The sequence below is a fragment of the Dichotomopilus funicola genome (assembly GCF_033296635.1).
Source record: "Dichotomopilus funicola strain CBS 141.50 unplaced genomic scaffold C8A04scaffold_20, whole genome shotgun sequence".
NCBI classification, from domain to species: domain Eukaryota; kingdom Fungi; phylum Ascomycota; class Sordariomycetes; order Sordariales; family Chaetomiaceae; genus Dichotomopilus; species Dichotomopilus funicola.
This window is the reverse complement of record NW_026944041.1, coordinates 198,149-215,871: the sequence shown is the minus strand read 5'-3', so window position 1 is coordinate 215,871 and position 17,723 is coordinate 198,149. Positions and strand designations below refer to the sequence as shown.

Here is a 17,723-nt window from a genome sequence, read left to right as displayed (position 1 = left end):
GTCTGTGCTTCAATGGTCTGGGCCGGACACCCAATATGGCTTGGCAGCAAGTTCGATCCCCTGCTTGGCGGCCTTGGTTGTGGCTTTGGAGGGGCCGCGAGGTCTCACTCAGCCGAAGCGCCGCTGGCCACTTGCACAAGTCTGGCCGTCTTTGTGCTGGCCAAGTGCTGCCAACATCCCCAACACCGTTTCTCCCGCTCTGTCGTCACTCTCCCGTTGTTTTTGGTTTCCCCTTCCGATTTACGGATCGTTCTCCTCGCCTCTCCACCACAACCTTGAAAACGAACCCCGTCGACAACTGCGTGATTAGCGACTAATATCTTTGAAACGAAGGACGCCGAGCTAGCTGAGGACCACAAAAACGTTAGAGACCGGCCAGGGCGCCCTTCCGCTCGCTTAGAATCCGATTTGCGCTGGACAGACGCTTCGAAAGCTTCAACCGGAACCACATCCCACGGGCTTCACCTCACGAGGCTTTCATCCACGACCCTATTGAATAGAGATTCGGCGTCGCGATTTGGGCGAAGAAAGTGACGGGAGATCGGAAGGAGAATACGAGAGTCAATCGACCGTTCCGATTTGGAATCGCCGACACGAACGATTCACCGAAAAGGGGAGGGGGATACTTTTGCGGAGCCGTGATCTTGCGGCCTTTGACAATCTGAGGATTAGGTGCAGGTACAACAGTCGTTCGTCCGAACTTTTGCGCTCCGACCATTCCGGTAGCCTCATCCGGTGGCTGTGTCGTCATTCTTTTTGGCCCATTTGTTTCAACCAGGCGCTCGCCAACCACGCCAGTGCCAATCGACGCTCTTGATTTCGGGGGTGTCCATTTGCCCTTCGTGAGGGTTTTCTTCCACTTCTCGCTTTGGAGTTGCGACACTAGCCGCGCCGCGGCCCGACGGTATCTGCATAATGGGTATGTAGTCCCCGTGCTGCAAGGAGCGGATTTTCCATTCACCGAGTGGCGGCCCGAGCTGGCTAACGCTGTCACAGAGACAACAATTTTCCCAATTTCAGCGTTACCGACGTGCGTGACAGCTTGCGGCCATTTGTACGACGTCAACGGGGCCTGTGTGCCACCAGCAGCGCCAACGGCCAACGCAGACACGTACGACAGCTGCTTTTGCAACAATCCACTACTCGCTCCGTTCAAAACTGGAACGTCTGGGGTATGCGACGGCGCATGCCAGGCGAATGATTTGAGCAGTATCCAAGGCTGGTTTACTAGCTTTTGCAACGGTGTCGCAGGAGGAAATGGGGCGGACCCGACGTCTACCGCATCTTCAACATCACGCCCAGGAAACAATGGTGGCAATCAGACATGGTATGGAAATCTTTGTTTGAACTCTGGAAAGGCGACTTTACTAACCAACATACTTGGAAAAGGCTTGGGAGCCACTACCAATGGGTCATTTTCCTCGTTATCATGGTTGTCGCCATCATCGGTATTTGGGTAGGCGCTTGCATTTGGCGTCGACGTTACATTCGCAAAAAGGATCGGGTATACGCCCTCGGCTCGAACCTTGCACACACGACGGAATCAGGACGAGTTGTGCCGAACGCTAGTAGCCAAGGCTCGGTTCATGTCCCTGGGCCGGGGATGTTCGACCCGGCCCCGATCAGCTCCGCCGGAGTGTACGGTGAGAAGTCATCGAAGAAAAAGAAGTGGACGCTAGGGGACCGTACGTAAATGGGGCTTCCACACAAACGACACCATCTCGGGGAGAAGACAACACATCAGGAACGGATTCCACACAACCCGCCGTAAATACCTTTTTTCTTGTTCACAGTCTAAAGGTGGAACTTGATGGCCAAGCAGGCTTAAACACTCGCTCTTTCCGACCATGCCTGCTGCGCGGCCTGCGTACCAACGCGTGATTGCACGTTTACGGGACTCTTTGTAATCAGCTTGGATTACTTTTTCCTTTTGGCATTTTTTTTTTCTTTTCGGAATGGGCGGTTTGGGGGCTCAAAACAGACCGGTGGAGGGGCGGCACGACATGATATTTTCTTGCATTTGGCGTTCAGGACCAGGCGTTCTTGGTGGACGTTTTTTACCAATCGTCCCAGTCGATGGGAACAGAGCGGCAGTTGATGGTTGGCGTGGAAGGTTCATATCAACCCTTTATACTCCCATAGTTTTTCTTGCATTTTTACATAGATCTTCCCAATTTTTTTCAGCTCTTTTATTCCTTCAACGGATTTTAAGCGTGTGACGTTTTTTTCTCGTCGGTGAACGGAGTCATTTTCTCCACCGGCCGACGTCACGGAATGCTAGCCTCCGCCGGGTTCGGCCCACCAAGAGGCCAAGTTTAGACGCAGGAATGCAACACATGATTAATCCCCTTGTGGTGTAGTTGGCTATCACGTTCGGCTGTAAATGGAATTTATTGATACCGAAAGGTCACCGGCTCGATTCCGGTCGAGGGGACTCAATTTTTTCGCATTTTGGTTTTTCCACCACAAGTTCGACATTTTGTTCACCGTTCAGACTCGCCGCGACTGGGCACCACGCATCTTTTTGGTATACTTTATCCACCCGATTTTGTTAATTCTAAAATTCCACACTCCTACTTTCTCTGATGCCGTGTTGGTATTTGTGTTACGTTCAAGGTCTCTAAGCTGATAACCGTTGCTTCCACAGTCTCTCCTGATTCACGACGCTTGATTCAACGGAACCTGAAACTCAAAGACAGCAAATAGGTATTTGGGCCATTCATTATGCTGTATTGTGTTTAACCACCTTTACCCAATTTTGTCTTTTGCGAGCATAGAAAGATAACCACGAAAAACAATACGGCCTGCCAAAATATCCAAATCTGCGTGTGTAACCCGTCCATGATTAACCCCCATCTATAATCCATCCTCCTCAACCATCTCACCCCCCTATCGCTTACCATACTATCAATCAACTTCATTCACCCGTCTCTGTTTGCGTTTTCCTGTCTCGTCTTGTCTTGTTGGTTGACTGGTGCAACCTCATCTCAGCGGCAGGGCCTGACCCTCGTCCACTTTGGCCTGTTCCTCGGCCGCATCCATGTACAAGTCGATGAGGCAGCCAGCAGACCATGCTTGAGTAGGGGACTATTAAATAGGTATTTTGTTAGCTGAAAATATCCCCTAGTCTAAGTTAAGGAAGGGAGAAAAGTGAACGTACCGAGTCATGGCATTCTTCTCCCGCTTTCTGGGTCAACTCAGTCAACCCCGCCCATGGGCTGCGCCGGATCATCTCCTTACACTCCTTCAACCGCCTCGTCACCTGCTGGAACGCCTCCGTGCGACCCTCAGCGTCATTCTTGGCACGGCGCCTCAGGTCGAACTTGAGCAACGCGCGCAAGAAGAAGCCCGTCGGCCACAACCACTCGGGGCCTTGGTGGTAGTTGCGCCCCTTGGATGTCGCGAAGTCCTCGCTGTCCTCGCTGTTGCGGTAGTATGGCCGGTAGTTGAGATCGGACGGGTCGAGGGTGGCCATACCCGTGGGCCCGCGTAGGGCGGTGTCGGCGATGCAGAGTGCGTGCATGGCGTGCGAGGGGTCGAAAAGCTCCGGTGCAACGGTCATGGCGATGGGGAAGTTGGGGCGTAGTTGGTAGTCTTCGTACTCTTTACCGGAACGGTACAGGTCCTTGTAGATGCCGCGTCGGTTGATGACGGATGGGTTGACATCGTGCTGTGCGTCCTCATCGGGTGCGATGGGGACAAAATAGCAGCGCTCAAAGTTGTCTTTGATGAGGTCTGCCCAGCCACGGAGGGTGATCTCAGATCCATCGGCCTTGCGGACGGAGGATTCCGCATATTTGCCCTGTTCGTTCAGGGTGGCAACCCAGTTGAGGGAGCTGTAGAGGAGACCGGTGATCTCTACGGCGGCGCCATCACGGGGCGTTCCCGGCACACCCTTGGACCCTGCACGATCGCTCTCGCCCATCTTGTCCATCCAGGTACCGCAATTATCCTGGTTACCGCCAAAGACGAACCCATTGGTCCAGTCGACCTTGATTTCCTGGTTGAAACCGTTGTCTTTCATCTGCATGTCAAGGTTCGGGCCGGCGTTGGCCTCGCGGAACTTCATCCCTTCGGCATGACGCTGGAACACTTCCTGGATGACCTCGCGGATGGTGCTTTCCTTGCTGTACGCCCGAGAATCGTCCGAAGCGAACCAGGTGTCGTCATACGGCAGAAAGCGTCTCTTAACCTTCTCGTCAAGTAAAGACAAGCCGTTCGGTGCGAGACGCGTGTAGTCTTGAATACACTGCAAAAAGAACCAGACAGAGTCTCGAGCGTTGTACCGGGGGGTATTGCCGCTCCCGAGCAAGTTGGGAATCATCCCGTGCTTCAACACGCTCGCAAAGGCACGGATGTGCTCTTTAGCCTCATCAAACCGGCCGGTACCGAGGTAGAGACCCCGCAAGGAGATAAAGACATCACGCCCCCAGCAGCGCGCCCATTCCACCGCAAAGTGCGGCAGCCCCGCAGCGAGCGAGGGGACAAGATGGTTGGGATAGAGAGAAGCCGACTTTACGAGACCGGTCTGCTGCACGCTGACCAAAGCCAGTCTCTGAGCGAACCATTGCCCGTTGCGGATGTCGTCGCTCATGAGCGAGATACCCCTTTCCGTGGCAGCCGTGTAAATGGTGCGGAGGACAAGGCCAAAGTAGCGCGGAAGAAGGAAACTGGGGATGCTGCGGATGGCGTCGAACCGCTCCCGGATCCAGGCGGCGGGCTTTCCGAGGCGACTGAACAGCTCTTGCTGCGAGGCGCGTTCCAACCTCCCGACTATGTAGTCGAGAACCCACTGGCCATCACGCAGATTCTGACAGAGGGGGTGGGCGAGGTTGTTGTCGCGTATGATGTCCTGAAGAATACTCCACCATCCTTGCAAGCCGGCATACACAAGTTTGCCATGCCCCGGAATGTCATAAACACCATCGCGGCCCTCGCTCGCATCCCGCTCCTCCGGCTCGGATTTGTAAAGCAAAAAGTTGAGGTCGACGAGGTCGAGCTCTTCCACCGCAGCCTTGGCGCCTGACGTAACAAAAGTATCGAAGCCACTCGAGTGCTCCGCCGCGGGGATCCAAGTCTCGAACAAGGCGATGCTGCCGGGTGGGAACTTGTCGCGGACGGTAATGATGGTATCATCGCCCTTGACCTCGAGCCGGATGCCCGGAACACCGATAAGGCGGCTGGGCAAACCACGCAAATGCCGTTTATCACTCAGCACCTCGTCAATAACCTCCTGACTGGTATCAACTTCAAGCATCCAGCTGCCGAGATGCTTGGCCTTGGTGCCGGTCAGCTTAACGGGGTTGAAGGCGCCGTTCCCGTTTCCGTACCCCGGGAAAGCCGTGTGGGCTATGAGGAAGTAACCCTTTCGCGACTCCGGGTGAACTCGGTGGACGGTGACATATTGATCCTCATGGTGGATGTGCGTCTCGTCATAACCGTCCATACCCATCAGGGTATGGATCTGGTTGAGAAGTTTCTTCACTCCGGCAATGCCGCCCTTGCCTTCCCCAACCTTCACCGGGGCCTTAGACGACTCCGAGGTGTAGAGTCGGGTCTCTCCGACGAGATCAATGAGCTTGGGATAGATTTCATCGTAACCCATTACACTGCCAGTCGCACTAGAACACATGCTAACTAGGGCCGCGTTGGGTAGTGTATCCCGAGCGTCGCGCTTCTGAGCCGGGACCTCATTGTCGTGCGTGCAATCCATGAAAAGGGCTTGAACGGGAACAGGCTTGATGCGCCGGATGATCTCACGGGTATACTGGCCATCGTTTGTAGCAGCGTCGCCCTGGTCCTGGCCGCTGCTGCGCACTTCGGCGCTGGAGATTTCGTCCACCTCAAAGCTACCGATCGGCCGCCCGCCGTGGCGATGGACCAGCCTGCTCAATTCGCCGGTGCTCCAGGCCTGCATGGCCTCACGAATCAGTGCGCTCAAACCGAGGCGCTTGACAAACACGTAATCCATCTCCTCAGAGCCGCTGAACAGCTCAGCGACGACGTAGAGGTCGGGCCGGACCCGTCGGGCCTCATCAAGAATGTGCTCAGCCACATGGATGGGAGTTGAATGGCAGTTGTCGATGCGGAAACCGGCAAAATACTTGGCGAGCATCTTTGCATAGTTGGTCATGTGCTCCCACAGCCAGGGGCTGTCCTCGGGCCCGGAGCCGTATCGCAGTTTGGTGCAGTCGCCCCAGACGATGACCTCCCGGCGAAGGTAGACCCGAGATTCGGGGCCGGCATTGTCTACCAGTGCGTTGCCCCCCCAGACCCATCCGTTGTTGACAAGAACCAAGTCCTCTTTCTTGTGCTTCGAGGTGACTTCGTTCTGGGGCAGCCGGGTGAAGTAAGACTCAATCAGAGGATTTTCCTCATTAATTGGCCCCAATTTTGGCCCATTATCCTCGAGGCGAACGTACTTGATACGGTTGAAAAGCTGCTGGAGGATATCGCTCACTTCGGCGTCGTATTCTTTGTAGTATTCCACGTTGACGATATCGAGGATTTCGGCAGCCTTCTTGCGGACAGCCGCCTGGTCGGTGTTCCCATCCTCCTTCTTGAACAAGGTGGAAAGAAGGGCCGCGGCAATGGAGGGGTCTGCTCTCCTGCGGAATCGTTCACCGAGACGGTCAGTCCCCTGAATGCCGTGTTCCACGAGCCACTTTGCCAGCTCTTCAGGCGTCGCGGAGCTCAATGAGTCGAGGCTGCCGGCATTCTCGGGGAACGTAGTCTTGCCAGACGCCCAAGACTCAACCGCCGCATCAGCGTCCCGGTCGACATCGATTACGTAGTACTCCCACAAGCGGATCGCAGCCACAACCTCCTTCTTGACGCCCTCCATAATCTTCACAACGTCGTCCAGCTCCTTGACTTCGGTGGGCAGCCCAAGTTCCTGCAATTTGGAGCTCAGCTCGAGCAGCTTGGTGTCGAGGAGGTAGGCAGACTCCAGCCATGGGGCTGTTGTCAAGTTGTAGCCAGCTTCCGGGTGCTCCTCGAGCCACTTGCTGTTGTTGGCCGTGTGATTTAGGACGATATCCGTCAAGCTTAGTAGGGAGTGATTCTTTTCCAAGCTTTCCACCATCTTCGCAACGTCCTTCTCTCCTTCGGGAAAGCAGGTAGGATCCCAACCGAGCTGGTCGTACAAGCTGTAAGGTGAGTTGGACTCGCCCCTGACCTGAAGAGGGGTGAAGTGGACCATGTTGTAGCCGCGGTCACTGATACCCCTGAGATGGCGTTCCCAGTCCTGAGGGTACCTGCCCATGAACTTGCTGATCAGGGAGAAGACGGACAGGGCGGGCAGGGGCAGTGGCTGGCCATCGAGGGACAGCCGAGGGGCTACGTCGATGTAGTACCATGGTGTCGTTTTTGTTTCGGGCTCGGAATTGTCGCTAGAAGAGTTCAATTCGTTGGCTAGATCGGGCAGCTCGGCGTAGGTGGTGTAGAAAGCGTAGGCACCAACTTCGTAAATGGGAATGGAGATCTCAATCGTGCGATTGAAGTCTGGGACAAGCCTGTAAGGGTATTATTAGTACTTCAATGCCCCGCCGTTTGGTTCAATTCCCCAATTATTAATTTGTTCCTCTTTCTTCACAAAAGGCACGTACTTAAACTCCCGGAACTTGTCACGGCGGAACTCGGCGCCCTGCTCCGGGATGTTGACCCACAAGCTTCCATGGCGGCATATGCTGGAAGTACCCTCGATCGCGAATCGGATGGTGATTGGGTCGTTATTCTTAGGGGCCAGGTAGACGTACTCGCCCGCGACCTGGGGCGAGCCGTCGTCGTTAAGCGGCAACAAATAAACCTCGTTGGAAACCATGGTTTTGGGGACCATGTTATTGGGAGAGGGCGGAAGCTTCGGGGTGAAGTTCAAAGGAGGTACCTAAATAGGTACAGGGGAGTGTAGTGGGGTGGTGAGGGGAGCTTCCGGGTTCGCTTGCAGGGCCAACAAAGTCTTGGTCCAGTCGGTTCTTTTTTTGGTTGATCGCCTTCCGCGTGTCTTCTCAGGTAGTGTCGACTTAACGGTGGTGCCGATCAGAAGAACCCAGGCACCAAACAAGACACAGGCACAGGGCGAGAGATCTGATGAATCTCGACATGAGGGAGCGGGCCACCCGGACCGAAAGCGCCTTTATGTACCGTAATACCAGTTGGTTCAACTTGAAGATGGGGAGTAGTATCTCACCAACCCGGCAGCGATGGCAAGCGATGGCAAGCGATGCAGGTGCGTGCAGGCGGGATGAATTGAGCAGTGGGGCGAAACGGGCAGTTTCCAGGGTGGTTTCCAAGATTTTGTCAAAATCGGGGGCAGAGGAAGCAGCGGAAGCAGCATCAATAAAAGGTCCAGAACCAGGCAGATGCCGCGCACAAGGAGCACCACCGACGGGCGCCGGCATGGGTCTTCCAGTTGACCTCGCCTGTGGGCAGGAATGACAACTAACCGGGCACCGCGCCCGACGCCGCCCGGCAGAGCTTCAGAACATGAGCCTTCTCCATCAAAACAACAGGAAGTAAACGGGGACGACAAGGACGGTGGATGGCACAGCTCGCTATTGCACGACCTGAATGGACAGGTTGGGTCAACTGCGCGGCCTAGGTAGGCCTGAGACCATGGATGCCCGTGGGGCACGGTGCTGCGCCCGGCAAAGGTGTTGGTTTCAAGTCGCTGAGAACGTAAAAGGTGAATCAGCAGCGAATCCCGCCGCCCACTCCGAAATACCAGCCTCGATCTTTCTCGATCTCTTCGTCCTGGTGCTCGTGTTCCCGTAGGTAGGAACGAGAGTGGAGAAAAGTAGGGAGCGATGCGATAGCTTCCATGCATTGAGTTGACTGATGACCCCCCACCTTTTCGTTGGAGCTTTCCGACTCGGAGGATCAATGTTACTGTCTCTCTTTAAAGGTGAATCAACGCGGTATTTTTGTGTTTCGGCGCTGTAAAGCAATTTTATGGAATGAGATGAGCACGTTACTCCCGATGCTGTTGCCAAAAAAACATTGAGCATTCCGCTCGCCCTGAGACCTCGAACGCGTTGTCAAGCTCGATTTTTTTTGTCCAATGGGCTGGTGAGATTCAGCCCCGCCCCCACTTACCACCTCCCAGGGATGTTGATGACATCAGTCCATCCATGGTACAGGCTTGGCAGGTCTGTGCACTTCGCTTCGACATTGGCAGATTGGCCAGACCGCAAAGGTGCCCCTGGCAGTTTTCTTGTCGTTTTCTCCGGAGCTTTTGGTCCCATCCTCCATGCAACACTGCGCTCCCATTGTATTCGTAACGCTATGTACATATCCGTACAACTGCACTTAATTACAAGTGAGTCTCGACCTCCGCTCAACATTCTCGGGGAAGGCACGTTTCGTCCTGTTTATTTCGTTTCGGTATCTCGCTGAAATGATTTCCAGATCGTTCGCTGGCTAGTTAACGACTACCGGGCGGCTGGATGCCCATCCCTGGCTTCGGCCAGTCTGTTGACGAGGCTGTACATAGGAGTGTGCACAGTACACTCGACACATAGGTCCCCCCTTGCAGTGGATTGGGCATGCCATTTTTTCACGTTCGGCACTAGTGTAGTGTACACTACGTGCGCGTGTGAGCCTAGAACTCCATGAAGACGTCGATTCCGGAAATCCTGTTTTGACAATTAAGCTTAGATCCTTGGTGGGCCCATCCGTCGATCGCCGGCTTCCATTCACTATGTACACGTAAGTACACTACGAAGTACACCAATATTAAGGGTTCCTCCTGTCAAACTGTTGTACACGGATGTGGAAACTTTCGCCTCCTGCTCTTGTCTCTGCTCCGGTCTCCGCCCCGGCCCCCGAGCCCCCATGTCCATCCGGCCCGAGCCGGGTGCCCGGTGTGCCGGTGCCACAAAAGAACCACCGGCCCGGATTAAACAGAATTATATTCGGAGATTTGCAATGTCCGCTCATCGCTCGGACGAGCGCTGATGAAGACTTACCGCGGCCGTCTCTGTTAGCTCCGCGGTTGACCAAACTTCCTCGGCTCATGAACTTGACGATGTGGCTGGCGGGCGTGTCTCCGTCGCCCAGCTGTTAGTGGCTGTGAGTGCTTGGCGGTTCCGTGGCCTTGGCGGGCGGACAAAGCGATGGGCTCGGCCTCGGCGAGCAAGGGTCCACCAGGGTCTGAGTCGGGGTCACATGGAAGATTTGCGCTGCTCATTTCGAAAAAATTCAAGCCTAGACCATCGAAAAGGGAAGGCGGCCTCCCGATTCTGCCGGTCTTTGCGTCATGGCCCGCTGAATGGGCCAACGGTGTCGCAGAGAATCTTCCAGCGTCGGTGGCGGGCGTGCCGTCCCACTTACGTACAGCACATTGTGCTAACTAAGGGAACGGGCTTCAACTGTTCTAGTCGAAATCCTGACACCGACAGACCATGCAAGCGCATCTGACGAAGTGGCCATTGCCGGCCACATACAAAAGGAGTCGTGGACTCGTCCTCAGCTGTTGTTCGATCCCATTTGAGCCACCCCGTCCCAGCGGCAGCATCCACCGACCGTCACCGCCTGCCTTTTCTTTAGCAAACGTGACCAATTTCTACTCGAATATCCACTCACAAAGCTGCACGTTCCGACCCGACAGGCCTGAACCTTGTCAGCCATTCTGGGACTTTTCATCTCAACAATTCCACCATCCTAAGTTCTCGCCAACAGCACCTCATCCCAAATCCTCCAAGACTGGATCGACCGTGCGAGTTCACCAGCGCCGAGACCTCACAGCCGCCGTTATACCACACCCACGCACACGCTCAACGATTTCTCGGTCATATCATACATCCGCAAACATGGCTGGTCCAACCGATGCGGCTCGCCGCAAGCACAAGGTGACTGTCGTCGGCTCAGGGAACTGGGGCACGACCGTGGCTAAGCTTGTCGCCGAGAACACGAGGGAACACCCAGACCTCTTTGAGGAGGATGTGCAGATGTGGGTTTATGAAGAGAACGTTACCATTGCGCCCGACTCCCCTCATTACGACGCGGCTCTCGGCGACGAGCCGCAAAAGCTCACCAAGGTGATCAACACATACCACGAGAACGTCAAATACCTACCCAAAATTCCACTTCCCAGTAACGTGGTTGCGAACCCGTCCCTCCTCGACGCCGTCCAAGACGCCTCCATCCTCATCTTCAACCTCCCCCACGAGTTCATTGGCAACGTGTGCAAGCAAATCAAGGGGCACATCCTACCTTATGCCCGCGGCGTCAGCTGCATCAAGGGGGTGACCGTCACAGACGACAAGGTCGAGCTGATCTGCGAGTACATCAGCGAGTCTCTCGGCATTTACTGTGGTGCCCTAAGCGGTGGCAACATCGCCAATGAGATCGCCAATGAGCTGTGGTGCGAGACTACCATTGCATACAACACACCGCCGTGCGACCAGCGACCCCAAAACGGTAACGGAACAGGGACACAAAACGGCACCAGCAATGGACAACAAGACGGTCACTTCCGCGATTCTCGCGGCCGCCCTAGCGCGACGGAACTCACACCCCTGCCCACCGACTACCCGCCCCTCGACCACGCCGAGCTCCTCAAGCTGTTCGACCGCCCCTACTTCACCGTTTCTATGGTCTCCGACGTTGTTGGCGTCTCGCTTGCGGGCGCCCTCAAGAACATTGTCGCTTTGGCCTGCGGATTTATCGAAGGTCATGGGTGGAACATGACGGCCAAGACCGCCGTCATGCGGCGCGGGATGCTGGAGACCATCCAGTTCTGTCAAGAATTCTTCCCGGAGACCATCCAGGAGATGACTTTTTGGGAGAGCGCCGGCTGGAGCGACATGATTGTGTCGTGCACCTCGGCGCGCAACTGGCGGTACTCCAAGATGGCGGTTGAGCGCGGCGTGTCGCTGCACGAGATCGAACGCACCGAGCTCAACGGCCAAAAGCTACAGGGCATCTCGACTACCAAGGAAGTCATGGGGTTCCTCAAGGCCCGGGGTGTTCAGGGCAAGTACCGGCTATTCCAGGCCGTCGAGGGGATTGTGGACGGGACGTTCGATGTTGAGAATATCCCCCAACTGTTTAGGAGTTGAGAGGTTCTGTTTCTTTAAGCATTAGACGGATAGAACGTGGGTATTATGGCAACTGCAACGAAATCGGAATTATGGTCATGCAAAATAACGTAATGCGATGGTTGTTTCAGGAGATGGGCGGAAATTCAGGAACGGATTCATTAAAGGCTTGGGGCTCAAATGTTGAAGAGTTTCAGTTTTGAAGTAATTTGGATTCTATGCATTGCTTCAGGCGAATGCTGCATCTTCTATATAAATCATGGCTAAGCCATCGGAAGCTCCCAGCTGCCAATGTTCGTGACTTTATCTTGAACCTAACGACGTCGTACCGACCTCCCTGCTCTGTGAACATCTCCAGTATATCCTCGCATTATATCTCTCTCAGCGATGCCCGTTCATCGACACCTTCTTCTCCTCATCAGCCACCTCCTCCATCCCCCTGAGGCCCGCTAGGCTGCCCCTCCTTGCCCTCGCCTTTGTCTTGCTAACGATCGCCGTCTCGTCGCTCCCACCCTCTTGTTCCATCGTCCGTTCACCATCCCCAAAGATTCTCTTAGCCACCGAATCGTAACTGATCCAGACCAGGTTAAACATGATCGTGGTTGCTTTGACGATCAACGGCGGCGACCGTCCACGCTTGTCCGCAAACAACCGGGAGGCAATCATGACGGGGAGAATGACGGGGAACCAGAATCCGAGGAAAATTAGCTGGCCCCACCTCTGCCGGTCTGTTGTCGCCGTGTATGGTTGCAGGGCCGCCAAATAGGCCTGATACTCCTGCGGCAGCTCATGCTCACGGGCACCGTCGGCGAGGAGCTTCAGGTAGCGCGCTGACGGCTGTGCATAGTCTGGTTGGGGCCGGCGGCAAGGGCTCAGTAGGCGAGCGAGCCACGAAGGGAGGCGTAGTTTGTGATTATCCTCGTTCCCGCCACCATCGTTCCCAGCTTTTTGGTCGCCTGAGCCTGGGCCGTTGGGCAGGCGAGGAGCGTAGAGCGTGTGTGCGAGGAAAGGATTCGGCGAGCCTGGAACGGCCGGTTGCTCAGAAAGTCGCGCATCCTGAGAAAGCATGAAACAAGGGACGAGAATGTCGTGGTAACTCGCACCACCGCCCTCGGTAGCTACGATTCTAGCGTAGTCCTCGGTCGTGACTTCGTAAACGACACCATAAAGACCCCTGTCCCACGCCGGCCGTCGGGTTACCTGGCTCCGTTCACTCTCGTGTACCTTCTCTTCATCGCTTGGTGCCGTGGTCCCGGGAGGGTACTTGGGCGGCTCGCCGGGAACTTTTCGGATCGCAGTGTTGGCGAAACACGGCTCCCGATATGGAATCCCCGGAAGGTCAAATGTTAAGTCTAGCGATGGCGCTGCCACGTTGACTTGGCTCAAGGGACGGATGCCGCGCACGCCGAGAAAGGTTTGAGCACACATATTAGAGCCATAGGCGAGGTATAGGACGGTTTTTGGGTTAACGGCCACATCGTGGTGAAATGTGTTTGCAAGAACCGGCTCGCTGGGAAATGGACTTGGTGCGACGTCGGGTTCAGAGAGTCGTGCAAAGGACGTTTGCGGAATCGAAGAAACCGGAGGATATGACTTCTTCTTTTTTGGGTCCGGTCGCGCAGCCCAAGACCACAGAATCTGGATATGCCGAAGACTCCAAAGCGCAGTGTCGTCTTTCGATTTGGGGATTTGTGCCTCTTGCTGCGCGGCAGGCTGACATGGGGTTTTAGACGAGCCCATGGTGTGACGTCAGCGTTGGGGTCCGAATTTGGTGATACGCAGCGCTGGTTGACGCAATTCGGGACGAAATGGCGAGATCTCCTGGAGGTTTATATAAGCCCCGGGCTCCCCCAACACCGCCCACGACTCGCTCTCTTGTTAACTTCCCGGCCCCGTCGGCTGTCGGGGCGAGTGGGGCCCGAGTACCTTCTTGAATCCTGCCTCTAAAAATCCTCCGCTGTTCCGCCGATCCCGAGGAGGAGAACGTCGACGGATAACCTCGATAGCGTAATGCTGGACTCGAATGGAGCCGGACCGGTTTTACCGTCCGTCTCACGGGATCGGATTACGATGGTAGATGGATTGGATGGGAACCGTGCAGACCTGGGAGCTTGCCGAAGATGATACTGCCCAAGGCAATCTTGGCAATATCTCCGATAAATGTCTCCGTGGAAAAGCTCACAGTGAGCTGCTCTCCTTTGCAACGCAGAAATCGCCCCTTGTGTGTATATTTCTCAGGTCCTCCATAACTAACCTATTAATAAACATGGAACCCATTGTTTCCTCGCCTTCTGTCTACCAACGGGACAAAAAAGAAGATGATAACTGCCGAAACTCTGAGCGACATCCACAACCACTGTCAGGTGGCAGCCTTTGGCTCTAGCTCAACTACGCCAGCCAGTACCATAGTAATTATTGGATCAAAAAGTCCGAGCCGGCACCGGTATCCAGGACCGGCAATACTTTGCTCAGATAACAAATCTCTACCTTAGGTACCGATTGAGCCAACTGTTAAAATAGACAGAAAATGTTCATCTAAAGCCACGTATCCATGGATTCTCTGCTTTTGAACCACCGTTATCTGGGCCGGCCGAAGAGACCGCCGCACAATGGAAAGAAAGGAAGTTGCGCGCAACTCGCGACTTCCGCGCTAACATTTTACCACCTCGACAAAAGGCAGCAGCGTCCCCGAGACCCTGCCCTAGATTTTGACAGCCACTATTTTGTGAGGCTCCCTTTGGTCATTTTTCGTTGACTAGGAAGCGCTTAGTTCCGCATGTCGAAGTTCGATGAAACCAACAACCCCTCGCTGTTACCAGTAGCGCTCGAAAAAGGTGGTGTTAAGATCCCACCAAGATTCCTTCGCTACAATGGACTACACTCGATATTCATCCCAACCAGCCACAGTTGACCTGGTTCGGGCAGATTTGGCGGAAATCTGGTCCGTCGACGTCTCCGAAGACGACGGTCCGAGAAGAGCGCCTTCGATTTCTGGCATTAGCGATATGCTAGACCTGGAGTATATTCCAACGCCGAAGCCGCGGCCTTCCAAAATCTCGAAGCTCAGCCCTCTCCCCGACTCGCCGGGTGAGCTTCTCCAGTCATCACCCACTCTAGCAAGGCCAAACGGCAATCGCCAAGGGGGGCATATCGGAAGTACCGTGTCCCCGCGGGACGAGGACAAAAACATATCAGAACCTTTGCTCTCTAACCTGCAAGATGGGCGGTCCTCGAACAAGAACAATGATCCAAAATTTGAACTGGGTGTAAACTCCCCAGTTGAGCCCGCACCGCTTACCTCGCGCGTGAAGAAACCGGCGCGAAACAGCAGGCCAGCGTCGTCGGATAAGGTGTCGCCTGTTCCCTCAGCCCCAAAGCCCTCAAACCAGCCCCAGCCAACAAACAAGAACCCATCTCCAGCAATTCGTGACAATGCCGTGAGGTCCTTGAAGCCTGCTAGGCCCAAGCGGAAGCGACAAACGGATGGTGACGACGTTTTCGAGTTAAGCGATGACACGGACACGGAGTCTGGGCCGTCGCCACAAAAGGGGAAAACCAAACGAAGCTCTGCGAAGAGAAACCGCACCCGCCCTGGACCGAAGGCAAAGGTATCTGGTCAGAAGGCACCCACTGCCGTTGCCCCTACACAAAAAAGCAAGCCTTCTCGCACCCCAAAACAGCCACTGGCTGGAGATCTTCCCCTGGAAACGAAGCGGAAAGTGCAGCCTTCGAATTCTGCGTTCGGCTCCAAGCGGGAGGGTGTGCCTCGTCGGGGCCAGATAGCTGATAATGCCGTTTTCGTCCCGGAGCCAAACCCAAGTACAAAGTTGGCACAGGAATTGACGCCCGAAGAGACAAAGCCTCGCAAGACTACAGCTTCCTCAGGATCTCCAGCAAGATCGCCAGCGCTTCCACGAGAAATTAGTCCAGCACATCCAGGCTCGCCCAGATCCCGGGATGTAATTACCATATCTAGCAAAAGCCCCGTCTCGGTGGCTAGCGACGCACCCGCGCAGTTGGCATCGCCATTGTTTGTGGAACAGATGCATGAAACTCCCGCTAAAATGGAGCCTCCTGAGAAATCCGCCATCACGATGGTAGTCGGGCCAGAGCTTGGTCAGGGGTCATTCATTCAACGAACATTGAATGGCGCGCGGCTCACAACTCCACCTCTATTCCAAATTTGCACCACACGCGAGGATCACAAGGCGAGCCGCGAGAGACCTAATCATATTTTGCCGGCTGCTATTAGAGACGCATTCTTATCCGACGACCATTTGGCGGTTGACTCGCCTTCTCCGGATCCTAGCGAGCAACCCAACACTAAGGAACATAGTCTTAGTCCAGGAGACACCTGGAAAAGTGTAGTAGAGGACACTTCTAGCCCTAAAGTTCTGCACAGGATCGTCACTGTGAGTGTCCCGAATTTTGTGGACGGTCTTTTTGACAACGGATGACTGACGTGCCAAAGTTGCTGCATCGGTCCCTCAAACCGAAAGAAGATATTATCCGCGACATAGCAAGCGATTTTCGCAGGGACGCTCTTTGTTTGTTGGACAACTTGAGTCTGAGACATGTTGAAGAACAAACCAATACCTCCGCTACGCTCCGAAGCGCATATCGGGCAGCCTTCTCGGGGTTCGCTAATGCAGCACAAACTATGCAGGTCCAGGTTGAGAAGCTTCGGAGGGTTGACATCACACAATCAGTGGCCACAGGGAAGCGGCCACCACTGGCAGAGAAGCTGGAGATCGTTACTAACCTATGTAAAGCCAAGCTGGGTGGCCTCGTTGAGGGAAGCGCGTTCGATGGGGATGACACCTCCAGGAATGATCCGGACAGTCTCGCAGACAGCTACCGGAATAAGCTAGTCGACGCAACACGACGGGCGAACGACAAGGCTGTTGGCGATTTGGGGATCGCAATCGCGGAGGCGGATGAATTCATGCAGCAATGTTTTCGTGGAGGGGCTCGGAAGGCTCAACGAACGGAAATGAGAAAACCAGACAAACCTACTCGAGACGCAGACGAAGCCTTGGGGGTGTTTTTGGACGGAATCATCAATACGCTGCAAAAACAGGAAGACGTCGGCGGCCGTCACCCACACGATATGGGGGTCCTAGTCGGAACACTCTCTGAGGGGTCGGGGGTGGGCGCCTAACTTCACCTACGCTCTCGCTGTTAGGAATGGGGAATGCTATTTCACAAGGGTAGTTGACCGGCACGATCTGGGGTGGTGGGACCTGCTTGCTGAAGAAAACCGGCTTTTTATCTTGAGATGCCCTTTAATTTGCAAATTACATAGCTAAAGTTTGATAGTTCCGGTAAAGTAATTTAGAGCTGTTGAAAGACGATGCTCCTAGAGACGCGATCTAACACTGGTTGAGGACGGTGTGACGGACGGGCTTTGAGTTAAGCTTTGGCATGGACAGCACTTACCAGGAGGAGAACTCTTCGGTAGCCATATTCGTATATGGTACGGTTGCTTTCTTATTGCCGCCTGATATCGTGACTTTGAATTGAACTCGGCTTCTTGCTTGGTAATGGCTCATCATGCAAGTCGGCGCTTATGCTGCAGCTTTGGAGCCGAACCTGACCAGCAGTGTTACACCACACCACTAACCGTACTCCCGTACTAATACGTGTGTCGCAGGCGTGCCAGCAAACTCTTCGCCTAAAGACGAA

The 17,723-nt window shown here is 54.7% G+C and overlaps 5 protein-coding genes and 1 non-coding gene across 6 annotated transcripts; 4 read left to right on the top strand and 2 right to left on the bottom strand.

Moving 5' to 3' along the window:
- Positions 1-915: 915 nt before the first annotated feature.
- On the top strand, positions 916-1,693 carry C8A04DRAFT_27373 (uncharacterized protein; the record flags this gene model as incomplete). The annotated part of the gene is made up of 3 exons (XM_062780272.1): positions 916-919; positions 997-1,327; positions 1,390-1,693. 3 exons carry the CDS (start codon positions 916-918, stop codon positions 1,691-1,693), a joined length of 639 nt encoding a protein of 212 aa, XP_062638246.1.
- Positions 1,694-2,345: 652 nt separating this feature from the next.
- Positions 2,346-2,434, top strand: C8A04DRAFT_t55. The gene has a single exon. It is a non-coding gene; the product is annotated as a tRNA-Tyr (tRNA).
- Positions 2,435-2,982: 548 nt separating this feature from the next.
- On the bottom strand, positions 2,983-7,837 carry C8A04DRAFT_36238 (glucanotransferase domain of glycogen debranching enzyme-domain-containing protein; the record flags this gene model as incomplete). The annotated part of the gene is made up of 3 exons (XM_062783453.1): positions 2,983-3,087; positions 3,161-7,514; positions 7,608-7,837. The coding sequence occupies 3 exons, from the start codon at positions 7,835-7,837 to the stop codon at positions 2,983-2,985; spliced, it is 4,689 nt and encodes a 1,562-aa protein (XP_062638245.1).
- Positions 7,838-10,808: 2,971 nt separating this feature from the next.
- On the top strand, positions 10,809-12,059 carry C8A04DRAFT_11144 (NAD-dependent glycerol-3-phosphate dehydrogenase N-terminus-domain-containing protein; the record flags this gene model as incomplete). The annotated part of the gene is made up of 1 exon (XM_062776854.1): positions 10,809-12,059. The coding sequence occupies one exon, from the start codon at positions 10,809-10,811 to the stop codon at positions 12,057-12,059; it is 1,251 nt and encodes a 416-aa protein (XP_062638244.1).
- A 360-nt stretch (positions 12,060-12,419) lies between these two features.
- On the bottom strand, positions 12,420-13,778 carry C8A04DRAFT_36236 (uncharacterized protein; the record flags this gene model as incomplete). The annotated part of the gene is made up of 1 exon (XM_062783452.1): positions 12,420-13,778. The coding sequence occupies one exon, from the start codon at positions 13,776-13,778 to the stop codon at positions 12,420-12,422; it is 1,359 nt and encodes a 452-aa protein (XP_062638243.1).
- A 1,130-nt stretch (positions 13,779-14,908) lies between these two features.
- On the top strand, positions 14,909-17,199 carry C8A04DRAFT_11114 (uncharacterized protein; the record flags this gene model as incomplete). The annotated part of the gene is made up of 3 exons (XM_062776840.1): positions 14,909-15,390; positions 15,499-16,450; positions 16,510-17,199. The coding sequence occupies 3 exons, from the start codon at positions 14,909-14,911 to the stop codon at positions 17,197-17,199; spliced, it is 2,124 nt and encodes a 707-aa protein (XP_062638242.1).
- Positions 17,200-17,723: the final 524 nt, after the last annotated feature.